Source organism: Lacerta agilis, chromosome 1 (genome assembly GCF_009819535.1).
Source record: "Lacerta agilis isolate rLacAgi1 chromosome 1, rLacAgi1.pri, whole genome shotgun sequence".
NCBI lineage: Eukaryota > Metazoa > Chordata > Lepidosauria > Squamata > Lacertidae > Lacerta > Lacerta agilis.
Window position 1 is genome coordinate 93,669,460 of NC_046312.1, and position 15,241 is coordinate 93,684,700.

Consider the following 15,241-nt stretch of genomic DNA (forward strand, 5'->3'; position numbering starts at 1 on the left):
GAGAGGAACTTGTTAGGCGGTTTTTTGGAGGAATTTCTAATTGTTTTGAGTTTGGGGCGTATATAGAGCCAATTGTCAATTTAGTTTTTCCATCTAATGTTCCTTTGATGAAGACAAATCTGCCTTTTTTGTCTTTTAGGACTGTTGTGGCGTTGAAATTCAGGTCTCTCTGCTGAGTATTATGGCTACACCACGGGCTTTTCCTGAGCCATTTGCCACCCACTGTTGGTTAAAGCGGGGGTCGCTCAGGAGTTTGCTCCCTTGGGTGGGTTATGTATTTCTTGTAGAAAGGTGATGTGTGGTCTCATGGTATTTATGTATGAGGTGATGCGTTTTCTTTTGATGGGGTGTCCCAACCCCCTCACGTTTAATGTAATTGCTTTTAAGTTAGCCATCTTGCTTCCTTGTTGTGTAAAGATTCCTTGCAACCCGTCTGGGTTGTCCTGTGTCTCTCACTTTGTGTTGTTCTGTGAACCTGTGAGGTTGCGCTGACCTAGGGTGTGGTGGGGGAGGGCTAGTGGGCTTAGAAGTAGGTTTGGGTTAAAAGAGTGGGGGATAGGTTGAAGAGGGTTTCCTATATGTAGTCATATAGGTGTTCGTTGGGGTATTTTGGACTCTTTGGCATTTAGCCGGTTGTCCGGGTCTCAGCTGGTGTGGAGGGCCATGTTCAGGGACAGGCCGTCCCCCTTGTCGTTTGCGATAAGGGTGCGTGTCCAGTGAGACGGTATGGAGCGTCTTTGTGGCGCCAATGTTGTGTATAAGGTTCAGAAGCAGTGCTACCAGTGTTGTAGCAACCCATTGTGGTGTGTTAGGGTGGGTGGGTGTGTATTGGTACGCTCTGATGCCACCGTTGTTGCTGATTAGGTATCAGATTTTAGTCTGGATTTGGGTTTTGTGTTATGGGGTTGGAGGAGTTGTTGTTATTGCTTTTCCTCCCCACCATTGTAGGGTGGGGGGTTGATGAAGGTGTGGGTTGTAAGTTGTTGGGTGTATGGGGTGTGAGGTTGGGGTTGTCTGGACTGGTGTTGGGGTGGGGGTTTCTGTGGGGTGTGGTTTTGGGGGTGTTGATGGTGTTAGCAGTGGTTTATGGCTTAGGGGGGGGGAGGGGGGGGGGAGGAATCACCAGTCCTGCAGTTGGGTTGTTTTCCGGTTACTCATTCAGTCGTTGCTGCTGTTGTTGTAGGGTCATTCCGCTGTGAAGTGTTGGTTTTGGTTGGTCTTGGTCCGGGTTCTTGGTGCTGAGTCTTCGAGTGGGATGATTCTGTGTATGTCGGCAGTTGTTTGGTATCGCTACTTATTGTTGTTTCCGCTTCTCTTGCTTCTTTTTTCTTATTAACTGTTGTCCATTGGTTTTCTGTTGTTTTCATCATCATGATTGTGGCTGTTGCTTGACGGGTCTTCCTGTTGCCATTCCGGTGGAAGATCGGTCGAGGTTTTCCATTAGTTGCTGAGCTTCAATCTTGTTGGTAGCCTGCTATTGTGCTGTGTTGGTTGTTACAATGAGGCGGAAGGGGAACCCCATCGGTACTTGATCCTTCTTGTTGGAGACGTTGGGTGCATGGGCGTAGGTTTTTTCTCCGGTTTAGGTATTCCTGGGTAGGTCCTGAAAGACAAATATGCGGTTGTCTTTGTATCGGAGGTTGGTTGAGTTTCTGAGGTTGTTCCATATCTCTTCTTTCTTTTTGTAGCGCGCAAAGCACACGATGATGTCCCTCGGGGGGCGTCGGGTTTCGGCTTAGCTCTTAGGGCTCTGGGTGCCACCTCTCCAGATCGTCTGTCTCAGTTTCAGGCCTGGATTGTATTTTTCAGCCAGCTTACAATTAGTTCTGCTGGATTTTCTCATCTGTATTCTCAGGGAAATTGCGGAATCTGATGTGCGCGTCGTTTCGGTCTTCGAGGTCTGCTTGCTTGATTCTCACTTCTGTGTTTCTCTTTCCAGTTCGTTTATTTTCTTTTCCATTGTGCGTACTTTTCCTGGTATTGTGTTATTGTTCTTTCTTGCATTTGGTTCTTGTTTTCTAGGCTTTCACTTTAGAGGTTAGATCATTGATAGTCCCTTTAGGGGAGCCAATTGCGGCCTCCATTTTTCTGCTAATTTTTCTGCTAGTCTCGCTTCCATTTCCCTTAGATCTTGTTTCGTTGTTAGGTTGTTGTAATCTCGGAGGGGTGTTGTTGTGGTCTCAGCATGTTGCTGTCCTCTCTGGTTGGTGCCATCTTAGTCTCCCTGGTGGTTTTGCTGCGAGGTCTGCTTCGTGTCCTCTTGGAGTATGGCGTGTTGCGGTTAGGAGTTGTGGTGTTGGGGGTCCGGGTATTGCTGGGTTGTTGAGCTGATCGGGCGTTGTGATTGGGGCTTTGGCAGAGCGTTCGGGTTAGGCGGCCATTTGTGTTGCTTCTTAACTGTGTCTTAAGAAATTCTCAGGGGTTTTCTGTATTCACCCCAGCGGTGGCGCCTTTTTGGGGAGCAGGTAAATAGACCAGTGGGTAGGCCAACAGATGAGGAGTTCGCAGGAGGGTGGGGGGTTCAGTGGTTAGGGTTATGGGGGTTGTGACTACTATAGAGGAAGGGTTTTATTCTAGGGGGGATTGGGGGGAGACTAGACTCCCCTCTTAAGACAGGCTGAAGTGCCAGTCTAGAGAAGGGGGGTTTGATTTAAGGAGGATGGAGAAGAAGAGGGGAGGGAAAGAAAAGGAGGCTGGAGTACAAGGGTGGGTTGGGAAGTTGGGGTTGGATGGAGGTATGGGTAAGAGGGGGTGAAGGAAGATTGTTTTTGGCTTTGGTTGAAGAGAGAGGGGGGAAGTGGGGGTGAGAGGTATAGGAAGGTGTGGTGGCTTTACTTATTTATTTATTTATTTATTTGTTTCGCCCCTCCCTTTAATTAAAGAGGAGAGGGGAGTAAGGGAAGGAAGGAGACGGAGTAGGGGTCAGGTAAGCAAGCAAACAAATATCCAAACAGCAAGAACACAGATGAATTTTGGGAGGGGGAGGGGAGGGGAAAGAAAGAAAGAAAGAAAGAAAGAGGGGGGAAGGGGGGGAATTAGTTGAAGTGGAGAAGGTGGGTAGGGACAGTAATAGAGAGGGAGCAGTGGGCTAAAAAAGTGGGTGGATAAGCAATGAGAGCAAAATGAAATTAAAAAGAGCCAAAAAAACAACAACATTAAAAATTAAAAAAAAAAAACCGACCCCAGGAGCAAAAACAAGAAGTAGTAGTTTAAGATGGGGGGAACAACATCAACAGCAACAAAAGAAAAACAATAATAGAGAAAGGGGGGGCTCAGATCCCCTTTTCTCGTCTCCTCCTCCTCTCTTACCCTTGGCTCTCTCCTTCTCCTCAAGGGTAATTTAATTTTTTTTAAAAAAGGGGGGAGTTTGGGTGGGGAGAGGGATATAAAATAAAGGTGAAAATAGGAGGCACTATATATATATATATATAAAATAATAAAAAAGGGGGGGGAGAAATGGGGAAAATCCCCCCAGAAACGTTGGTGTCTCCCTGGGGAAGGTTTCGGTCCTCTTCTCCGTTCTCTCTCCTTCCCTTAGCGGCGGTGGTTGTGCTGCTGGGCCGCAGAGTCGGGGTTTCTCTCTCTCTGGGCTGTGGCTGTGCGGCTGCAGCGATGGTGGCGGTGGTGAGATCGGGGTCCTCACCTTCCGGGGGCGGCGGGGGCCCTCTCTCACCTCTTCTTGGGGGGGTGGTTGTGAGGGCGGGCAGCAGCGGCAGCAGGGCGTCCTTCTTCGGCCCCTGGAGCGTCGGCGCTCCGCGGGGCAGGCTGTCTCGGACCGCTCCTGGCCTGCTAGGCCTCGGGGCCTCAAGTCCAAAGCGGCGGCCTCAGCCGCTGCGGGAGCGCGGCGTCCCTCTACGGCCCCCCGGGGCGTCGGCGCTCCGCGGGCAGGCCGCCGTGGGCCGCTGGGCTTCGGGGACCCAAGCTAGCCGGCGGCTGCTGCAGCTGCGGGAGCGTGGCGTCTCCCCTCGGCCCTCGGAGCGCCGGCGCTTCGCGGGGCAGCCGCCCGAGCCGCTTACAGGCCGCTAGGCCTCAGGGTCCCGGGCTCCGGCCGGCCGGGTATCTCCAGTCACGCCGGCCCGCCCGGTGCTCCGGCGGCTATCCGCGACAGCCGTTGGCAGGTCGCGCGGCGGTGGCGGTTCGGCGGTGCAGAAGCCGGTCGGGGGAGCTCCGTTGGCGCTGGTCGCCTTTAGGAGCTCCGCGGCTTCGAGCCGGTCGCCATCTTGCCTCCCTTGCTGTTGATTCTCAATAGCTCACTGTTTAGAATGTTCTTTTTCTGTTGAAACATTATTCTAATTAGATCTGGAAGACCACCAGTTTCTGATTATTACATGCGAGATAAATTTTTCATCCTCAGTTATATTCAATTTCTTCTTCAGTGCTTTATGTGTGTGTGATGGTACTGTCACCTCTATTTTTTGCTTTCCATGGCATCCATCTTTTGCTGGCACCCACAGCCAAGAAATGAATACTGGTACCTCCTTAAAAAAAAAGCACTGACTGTATCCATTCTCCCACTATCTTAAAGCATTCTTGAGTAATAACACATCTTTCTTTAGTATTGGCAGAGGAGTTGGTGAAATATTATGAAAAACCCAAATGCAGCTGGGGGTTGTAAAATACACTATCCTAACAGCAGAAGAGCAAAGCTGATAGAGGGTTGTTAGGACTATGTATTAAAAAAACCAAGAAATAAATACCCATTGATAGTGCAAACCTATAATTGTGTGGAAGAATAAACTGTGCACAACCCACAGGTTCTCTAGGAGTTGAAACCTATAACTACAGCCCAGATATTGACTTTCAATGCTCTGAAAATGAGGGAGGAAAACAAAGCAGCTAAGATTGGCCAAATCTGAAGCAGAAAGAATCATACAACGTGCCACTGAAGAAATACAAAATGGTTCGGCAGTCATTTTCGATGCTGTACACAATTCTCATTCATGCAAGCTATGTAACATATTCCCCACTCATCATGCCGAGAACATAACTCTCATATTAGTATATCAGTAATTTCCTATTCCTTTCTTCATAATATTTAACTGCGTAATGCAGAGCATATCAATGTTATAAATGAAGAAGGTACATTCGGCTATAAAGAAGAAAAAAACCAATTGCCTGAAATACGTTAGCATTATTCATGTAATTTAACTCGGCTGATCAGATTCTCCTTTTGGAGTCAAAATATTTTTCCAATCTGCATTATAAAAAAGGAGGGGGTATGTTTTTGAGCAGCACTCCTTCCCAACTTCTCTTATCTTGATTGAGTCAATGCCATGTTTATTGCATTCAATTTAGTTTTTATCTCTTTCTTTTATTAGTAATGACGTTTGTACTGTTATAACAATTACACTGTCTTACAAACTTCCTAAGTAATATTTGTCATTTGTTGCTTTGAATGCCCTATTCAGTCCTATGTTGGATTCATTGTAACAGTTTATTATAATCCACTCCTAGGCAACAATAGGAATGTGAAGGCACATAAAACGTCAATTTCATTTCTACAGCTTCAAGATTGAAGAGGTCACGATGACAAATGGAAGAAACTTTACTGTACTTTAGGCGATGCTGCAAGTTGCAGTGACTGCAGCCGTCATTTTTTGACAAATGGCTATGAATGTCACACAATTAAAGTGAACCAGGGATCAACATTTTTCTTTTTATCCAACATATATTCCTTAGTCATTTATCCACCTACTAGAAATACCAATTACATATGGTTAGTTGACATAGCATCCTTTCAACCCTCTAATTTGTTCTATTTTGTTTGGAAATGAAGGAATCTTTAAGGATGCACCACTATTTTTGAGGTTAATTGAATCTTGAAAGTAAGAAATGTGTAATGCTGATACCTTTATAAGACAAGAATTTGATAGTTGCAGTCTGCAAGCATTTTTAACAGACAACATCAATAGGGGTTGGTAATGTGAAAAGATTTCAGTAGGAAAGTCAAGATTGAGCAATGTACTAGTGCTCAATCCTATTTGATTGTCCTATATGTCCACTCCTATTTAAATATGAGGTTAAATTTAGCACACACAAACACAAAAGTAGGCTATTCCCATTGTGGATGATGATTACTGTTATTTGCTTACCTTATAACAACAACCCATGGCAACACAGGCCAGTCTTTTTAACTAATGGGATCTACCTAGCTGGCATACATACCCAGCATATAGAACAAAAGATCACAGGAGCCCTGCTGGGATCAAGTCTTCTATATGCAGAACTCTACAAAATCTTTTAGAAATTTCTGTAGAACAATTTTGCTTCAGTGTTCAGAATTTGGTGTTCTGCAAAGCTCCTGTACAAAAACAACTGAACAATTTATGGTCCAAATTGATAGATCAGTGTTCCGCTATCAGAAATCTTACAAGTTGGCTTACTGATGCAAACAATCTCTATCTGCAGCATTATCACCCCTAATAGATGCAGGATCTGCATGTACAGATGGGATGCTTACATGTTCATATCTCCCTTACTGGTTTGGATGGACTATTAATAGTGAGGTCAAAAACTGAAATGCAGCCTGTTGAATTTTGTTTAGAGTTCTGCAGATTTACAATGTGGCATACCTTTCCTCCATTCTGTACAAGGTAGGTGGGCATCCAACAGGGCTGCTTGTCCTATTTTTCAGGGGAAGTATGAGGAAGTTCCTTAATTCTTTATACATATATGTTAGGACTGATTATACTCATCTACCAGAATGCGTTCACTCTGGATCTATATACAGACCACAAAGTTAAAGGAATATGGGATTCAATGTAATTTATTTCAGTGGTGGGAACAACGCACAACAACAGCACCACCAATTCTTCCCTGACTTGCTTTTATTTTTATGCTGCAGTCCCACAAACTGATAGAAATCTGTGATTTCTACCCAGAGCAACATGCCTCTGCATATATGCAGCTTTAATTTTTATATTGGGTCTTCCAGCTATGTATGGATTCTATAGATCTTTTCCCCTTATCTGAAATGTTTCTTCTCAGTACTGTGTTTCTGCTAGACTCGGTTCACAGGAGATGGCAAAGCATATTCATTTTTTACTTATGGTTTTATTATGCATTCCTGCTTTTGCAGCTTGCTTTTCGTATGAGTTATCAAATCTGGTTTCTTTTTCAGTTTTAGTACAAAAATCTATGATTTATGAAGAGTGTCTAATTTAGCAACATATGCAAAGGCATTAGTGCCTACAACATGTTACAGTTTCTGATCTAAAACTTTCATATCAATGAACACATCAATATAATGCAATTATCACTTTTTCCTAACTACCGGTAAATAGCTGTCACAGAGCAAGCTGGTCAGTTTTTCCAAAGTTTGTTTTGTTTTCTAGTTGTTCTTATCTTTTGCTTTTGATGAGTGTCTAGGGTGGTATGATAAAACAAACCACAGTTAAGGATGAGTGCTGGGTTTGTATGTTAACAGCAAGCCACCATGGCTTCATATTGTGTTTGTTGGCAGCAAACATACCATAGTTAAGCTGCTGGACAGGGTTCCTACATGGCACTAACCCATGGTTTAATAATTTGATAAATCATGGTTTAATGTTGTATCTGAACCAGGTCAATTTCTACACACCCCTGGTATGCAAGCCTTCATGCTATCCTAAAGCTATTCTAGGGGATTGCGGAGAGTGACATGTAACGTGGTATAAAGGTGCTGCTTCTGGAGGAGGAAAAACTGGTGACACTATTTACAGGGATCTTTGGATTCAAGCTGTGTTTGCAAAGTGCTTTGGAATGTTTCAAGGTAGTAAGCAGTATAAGTAGCACCAAATATAATCATCCTTTTGATAGGCCTAATTTGGATAACAGTTTGTGCTAATATGATACATCTGAAGTCTCACAAGCCCAATGAGACATGTTTATGCCATTAATTCCAAATCAATTCACTCAGTCAAAAAAAAAAATCCCCGAGTTTATCTGGGAATGAAGCCATTTCAATTCTGTTCAAAACCACAGCCAAATCAGCATCATCTCCTTTCTTAGTGGAGTGTGTATGTTTTTAAAAAAATCTGCTCATCACTGCTAGCTAGTTCTTGAATTGCAACGCACGGTAATATGAGCATCAAAACTCCTTAATGAATCATCTGCACAATACACGAAACCACTCTGCTGCACGAAGGGAAAAACAAAACAAATGGAAAGCTACATTTAGGTGAACGTACGTCTCTTTGGCTAACTGAGCCTTGCAGTGGAATTACTGACGTAATAAAAGAATGGAAGGCTTATGGTCTGAAGAGAAACCAGAGTCCTCAATGTAAGGTGAAATAATGTAAGGTGAAAAGTTACTGGTACTTATGCCATGTTGGAAGCATGGGTAGGCCAGCTGCAGCACAGCCAGGGGATCAGACTAAGCATTTTAGGGTATACCCCCAGAAATGAGGAACATATACTTAAAATAGTAAATACAAATATGTTCTCCCCATTTCCTGAAACCTTCCTTAAGTTTCAAGTTTATTAAAACAAACATATGTCTCTTTGGTTTCAAGGGGTTTCTGGTAAAATCCTATGAAAGCTAAATATTTAGCAGTATTTCAACCTACTAAATGCTGTTCTTTCACTAACGCCAATGAAATATCCAGAAATTGCAGAAGAACATTGCTTAAAGTCGTAGCTGCTTAGGATTCCATGTGTGCATGTGAATGAAACAGAGGGAATTTTACTGTGGCAAACCAAGAAAATTATTGGACTTGCACATAAAATGTATTATCCTGCATGCCAAAAGCCACATTTTGTTGCTGAAAAGTGTGATTTGCATACTTTGGACTGTAGCATAGTGCCAAGCAATACAGTACATTCTTCCTCCCTCTCCATACCAGTGCTACATTGTGACCTTCCTTTATTGTTTCTATTTTAAAAAACCCACTTTTTAAAGAGGTTGAACTCTCTTCTACTGTAAAAGTGCAGGGGCATTAATGAAGCAATTTTTTAAAAAAGTGTTAAAGACCAGCAAGAGATGCCGGTTCCTACTTCAGTACAGTAACAAAATATTATACTTTAAAAAACCCATCTGTAAGTCTATTCTCTTCTGCAGGAAAGACCCCCCCCAAAAAAAAATCTATATGGAAATGACATCACACCACTGGAGCCCAATAGAGTAAATAAAATAGAGGTGTGTTCAGGTATGCTATCTGCATGGACATCTCGCGGGGCATGCACACAATCCCTGCCTGCAATGTCCCCATGCACTGCGCCCTGCACAACAAGTCCCTGACCTCCTCTGCACTGAGCAGGGAAGATGTGCAAGGGACTTTTCATTGTATTTGCTTTAAGACAAGGAGAATGCCTTGCTCTATCTACTCAAGTGAATGTGAGTAGAAGCCTCCTGCAGCAGGCCTTTTGGGGCAACATGGGGAAGGTCAAGGTTAAGCACCAGAACATCAGGGATGGGGCTTACATGTGTGCTCTGTTCCTGTCCCCAAATGCCTGAACACACCTCATTATATTTCTCTGTCATCTGCAAAATCCCCAAGAGGGTATCTCAATTTTGTAACACCACAATCAATAATAATGCTGTAGTATCAGAAAAAAAGATATCAATGGTGTGATAATTCTGATGTAAGGGCAATAATATGTACCCTTCAATTAACTTTAAATGCTTCTGCTTGAACTATGAGCGGAGTTGGTCACAATTCTCAACTATACCCTTGGGTTACAAAGCACATGCATGAACAAATCAATTGCTAAGAATTACAGACCATAAAAATTCAACATCAAACCAATTTGCCAACAAACCAACATTTTATATGTGGGAGGCACAGAGCCTAAGAATTTTTGAGGTCATGCAGGGTTGATATTTATATAGAGCAGATAACACTCCAAAGTAAGGAAAGACACAGGCTATAGGAATTAAGCATGTGGCATACTAGAAAACTTCTGCTCATTTTATCCATAAGGAATTATAAAGCTGAAACACACTATTATAGCAGACCTGATGCTGGCTCCAATTAATGGGGTCCTGGGGTAGGATGCCCTAAGTATGCCCATTTCCTTGCTCCTGCTGCATTGCCCATTCAGTGTCCTGTGTTGCTGCCTGCAGGCCCAATTCCAGGTGCTCACATTGGTGATTAAAACCCTAAATGACTTAGACCCCAAATATCTGGAAGACTGCCTCCTTTCCTACGGACCATCTCAGGTGTTAAGGCCAGTAGGAGACGTTTTAGTAGTTCAGTCACTCTCAGACATGTGGGAGATGGCAGACCTGAAAAGGGTCCTCTCTAAGATAGCCCTTAAGTCATGGAACTTCGTTGCCATGGATGTGCTACATTGAAGCAGCACCTCTTTATCCTGGTTTTTGACACATTAGGTATGTTGGTTTATAGGACCCACTCTTTATTCTTTGTTTAACCTTCACAGTACTACTTTTGCTGGAGACTGTTTTACTGGTTCTTAATTGCATAATTACACCAGCCGTCTCTCTGCAATATGAGACCAGCTGGTTGTTGCCATAATGCTGGGGCCACTGACTGCCCTCCTGCTTAAACATCAGTGAGCATGTGTGTCAGTGGGATGTAGTGACTTTTCTCCCCTCTGGGGAGAAGAAGAAGGTGGAGCCGGCAACCATCCTGGTCATGGCCCACTGCAAAGTATGTAGCAGACTAGCAATAGACTGACTGATATTTCCCCCAACTGTATAATAAATAATACATTATATACAATCCTGGCTTCAGTACATTAGCTTTACACTAATAATATGATATATATTGTGATTTATTATGCTACACTACAAAGTGCTGCCTGTTTTCTGGCAGGCTTCCTTTGCTTTTTAACATGAGTTCAGCCATGCCTTCAGCTTCTCCTGACACTGAAGTGCAGTGATGGAAAGAAAAATGCTCCTGCTACACAGCAGCAAAATATGTAGGAATCTTGGCAAATAAAACAAACAAGCAGGGAACTGGACACCATAGCAGAGGATCCCTCCAAAACGTCTTGTTAGAGAAGCAGTCTGAAATCACCATTTTATTATTTTATTCATGCTTTAAGATTCTCTTTACCTTACACAGAGCCATGGCACACTGCTCTTTTGACAACAGAGTAAACTCATCCTGTCCATTGTGACACCCGTGTTTCCTCCCACTAAACCTTCACATTTTTCTTAGAATTGGGATTACAGGCACATAACACTTTGTTTCAAATAGACCCCATTATAGATCTAAATTGCTTTGTGGAAGCCATGACTTTTTTTTTGCCGGTGCAAAATTTCAGGAGCAATTTGCTTATCACAGGCACTGCTCCTCAATGGTCATCCTACAGCGTTTAATACTAAAATAGGTAAATACCATGTGTTTTATTGAGCTCTCTAGAGTCTGCTGTCTTCGGGGTGGTAAATATTAAAAACCAACCCAACATGCTGCTGCACAACAACGTGCTGGAGAAAAATTACCTACAACGATTGGTGTATTGCTCTCTCATCAGCCTCTCTCCCAAGCAGCACTGCTTTCTGATCCCTTCAACCAACATTTACCCAATGCTGCATTTACCGGTACACATTCCAGAAGTGTACCCCTGTATTTAATCCACGCAAAACCAACAACCACCCCAATTCTTCATATCTGTCATAGAACGAACCAAAGATATTCATGCATTTGTAGCTTGAGATCTTAGATGCCACAAACCAAGGTTGTTGCTTTTCATAACATTTATCTTCCTCAGATAATTGTGATTTCTAAGCATTTTAGCAGTGGAACATCTAGTTCCTTTCCTTTCCTTTATTCTTTTTGGTGTAGTTGTATTGACATCATTCTTTAAAAAGTAATAATAAAAGGAAAAGCTACTTTATGTTTTTCCACATAAACGAAACACTTTTCAAAATGGCATTTATTCTGTTTTGGCTTGAGAGGTGTTAGGACTGTCTGTCTGTCTTTGACTGCACATATATTAAAAGTATCGATGTACCTTTTGTGTCTTTCCACTTCAATGTTTACTTTTTCTGTGCTGGAACAACTAACTCTCTGTTCCACCTAGAAGTGTCCCTTCCTCAATTTCTCCCCCTCTGTATTATGCACATTGCCATGACTACTAAACTAGACTTGCCAGACATTGCTAGACACAAGGCTGATGGACATTTGTGAATGACAGACTTTCAGAGTTAAACACAACACAGACCAGAGCCTGGTGTCTAAAGCAATCCAGTATTTAAAGCCAACTCCAAGCAAGCTTACAGTAAAAACAGAGTGAATAAAAGGGAAAGCAGTAATCATGTAAACAAGGCAACACAAACACTTTGACAAACACATTTTAGTTGGCTTCAAATTAAAAATACTGTAATAATTAATTTCCTGATTCTTAAAATAAAAACCCCCAGGTAGTTTTGCTTAACCATAATTTCGGCAGGACATGTGAGGCTAAAAACTGAAAGAGCAAGGACAGAAGAAACAGCAGCTGACAGTCATTTTCAAACATTGTACTAAGACTAAGGAAAATGCCACACTGTAGAATATCAGGCCAGGACTGGGAAGGCCCAGGTTCAAATTGCTGTGAAGCTCACTGGAAGACCTTGGGCCAGTCAGTAACCCAGTGTGCACATAAAGCTATGCCAAACCATGGCTTAGCATGAACAAGCAAATGTGCCAGCTCCTGGAACAATTATCATAGCTGCTGTGCTCCTCTCCCATGTCCTCCTGCTGCTGTGCTACCTGGTGCTAAGCTGTGTATAAGAAGGATGCAGGAGGTGATGCTGCTTTCCTTGTCACTGCTCTCCCTGCTAGTTCACATGAAGACACAAGTGAGCCAGAGGTGACAGGATGGCAGCAGCTGTGGGGCATTACAAAGATGCTCGCTGCAGCTGCAGAAAAAGGCAGGATGCTGAAACACCAGGGAGAGGCCCCAGGCATAATTAAAGAGAGAAGTGAGAGGGCATCTGAAGATTTTATAGGATATGGAGAGGCTACAGAGCAATGAAAAAGAAAGAGTTGGATTACCAGGAGAGATAAAGAAGCAGGCCTCAGTTAGTAAGCCCCATGGAAAGCCAGGGGAGAGAAAGGAAGAAGTGCAAAGGCGAGGAAAGAAACCACAACATGAGACTGTGGTTAGGGACTGTTGGGAAGAAGGTGCAGGTCCTGCAATGAAAAAGGCATGTGCGCCCAACTGGCAAAGGTCCCTTTTGAAGTGTCCAACAGGAAGAGACAACCAGGTGCTCTAAGGATCCTTGGGTTTGTGGCTTGTGCTGCTCCAGACAAACCACAAGCAATAAGCCAAGAACAAACCTTGGTTACAGATCATGGAGTGAGACAAACCATGGCTTAGCCCCTGGTAACCCAGCAGCAGCTGCATTAGGAGAAGAGCACAGTGGCTGCGATCTTAGCTCTGGGAACTGACCTGCTCATTCATTCATGTTATGCCATGGTTTGGGTTGGTGTTACGTGTGAACTGGGTCACTGCATTTCAGTTTAATCTACCTAACAGGAAAGCTGTGAGGATAAAACGAGGAGGGGAAGAGAATTGTGCACTCGTGTCTTGAGCTCCTTGGAGGAAAGGCAGAGGATACATTAATTATATAAATAGGCTCAGAGCATGCGGCTGGGCTATATAAACTCACCTTAAAACCTTGGCTATATGTAACTGTATTTCTGTAATCTGTTTGTTGTTTTAAAAAATAAACCAAGTGACTCTGGATCTTAATGGGGGTTTCAGTTATGCACACACGTTCTCTCACTCTGCATATATTTTAAAGAGCAGTGCAGTTTATAGTCAGTGCATTATTTGATGCACTGTGGTTTATTGCAAAATGGCTCAAAGCAGCTATAAGCAACCTTCCAAATTTCCGCTTGTAAAAACTGACAACACTGAACGCCAGCCGATCTTTAATGTTCGGCATTCGCAGGATGTTGCTATGAAAGTCGCTGCCACATATATATATGTAACTTGCCTCAAGGAAAGAAAATGCTTAAAAGTTCCTTTTACTCTTCCCTGCAGTCCATGTGACATTTTCAATCTGGACATCAATAAATAGTAATGATGCGTGCAGAAAAAGAAAGCAAACCAGACATATCCCTCAAGAAAGAAGAGAGGTAATAGCATCAAAGAAAGCGAGAAAACTCACACTAGGGATCTTTTTGCTCTTGCCATCTTTAGTGGAAGTTCCATTCAGCTGCTCAATAAAACTGTAATGTGCTAATTGTTCAGGTCCATCCTCTCCATAATGGCCACAGAGACTGTGCTGGTATATATCCAAGATAGACATGGGCCTCCCCATAAAGGACTTTCTCACACTATTTTCTTCTTGCTCAGCTAAGGACAGATTTGAAATAAGAATAAAAAGCACACATGCTTTGTACATTTATTCGAGAAAAAAGCCTACACACTGCTTGGCATGCTGTGTATTTGTGCAATGTGAAAAATGGCGCAAGACAAATGGAAACATTAGGGCTAAGGCTGTAACATCCAAAATGATCTCCCATCCAATTTTATGAACGGCATGGTGTAATTTAAACTCACAAAAGCAAGGTGATTCTGGGTTACAATTCAAGCTAATGATTCATGCTTTAAAAAAGAAAAGAAAAAAGAAAAAGGAATAAAGAAAGGAAAGTAAATGAGATAAGCGTTTCTATTTTAAATAGTAGGTAATTTCCTTGAAGTGAAATTGCTAATTTCACTTTAATATAGAGTTTTGGATGTTAGTTTAGCTTAAATCTCTATCTTAATCGTAGTGGCTCATCTGCCCTACATACCTTGAGGATATGCCTAGTTTCTAGTTTTAAACATCCGTTTCTTCCTGCCAATTACATTTTTAGTTGGTCATCTTGCTAATCTTAAATGCTTAAGTGAGAGAGGCAGAGAGAGAGAGACTGGCTGCTGAACTGATACCTCATTTTTATGGCCATCATGAATTTCACTATCTACATTAAATAATGTGCTATTCTTACACATAAATTCTCTATTTACTGAAGAAGAAAATCATTCAGTTTTAGCATTTAGAAATGAAATCTAGTAAAGTTGAATGAGAGTATTTTTAAAAACCTATTTAGGCGAAGGTCCTCTGGTTCCTGGGATGATGACCTGGGGGCCAAAGGTTTTTTCTTATATCCCCCTCTCCATAAACAGAGGGGGAGAAACACAGCTGGAGCAGGAGGTCTAAACTCAGAGGCCTCCTTAATGCCAATACGGAAACCTACACATTGTTATTCCTACGTTCTTGATGCTTCGGTGACCACAAGGGTAAAAGTAAGATTTTCTGATAGTGTATTGGGGCTGCTGTCAATGTATACTATTTTCTGGGGGTTCTTTTTTGCGGGGGGGG

The 15,241-nt window shown here is 42.8% G+C and overlaps 1 protein-coding gene across 1 annotated transcript in view; it reads right to left on the reverse strand.

The window, feature by feature from the left end:
• The window catches only part of NCKAP5 (NCK associated protein 5), a 546,232-nt gene that overhangs the window by 38,129 nt on the left and 492,862 nt on the right, over positions 1-15,241 (reverse strand). The window contains exon 19 of the mRNA XM_033163803.1: positions 14,045-14,232. Coding sequence (XP_033019694.1) covers positions 14,045-14,232 — 188 coding nt within the window. The remainder of the gene's footprint in view (positions 1-14,044; positions 14,233-15,241) is intronic.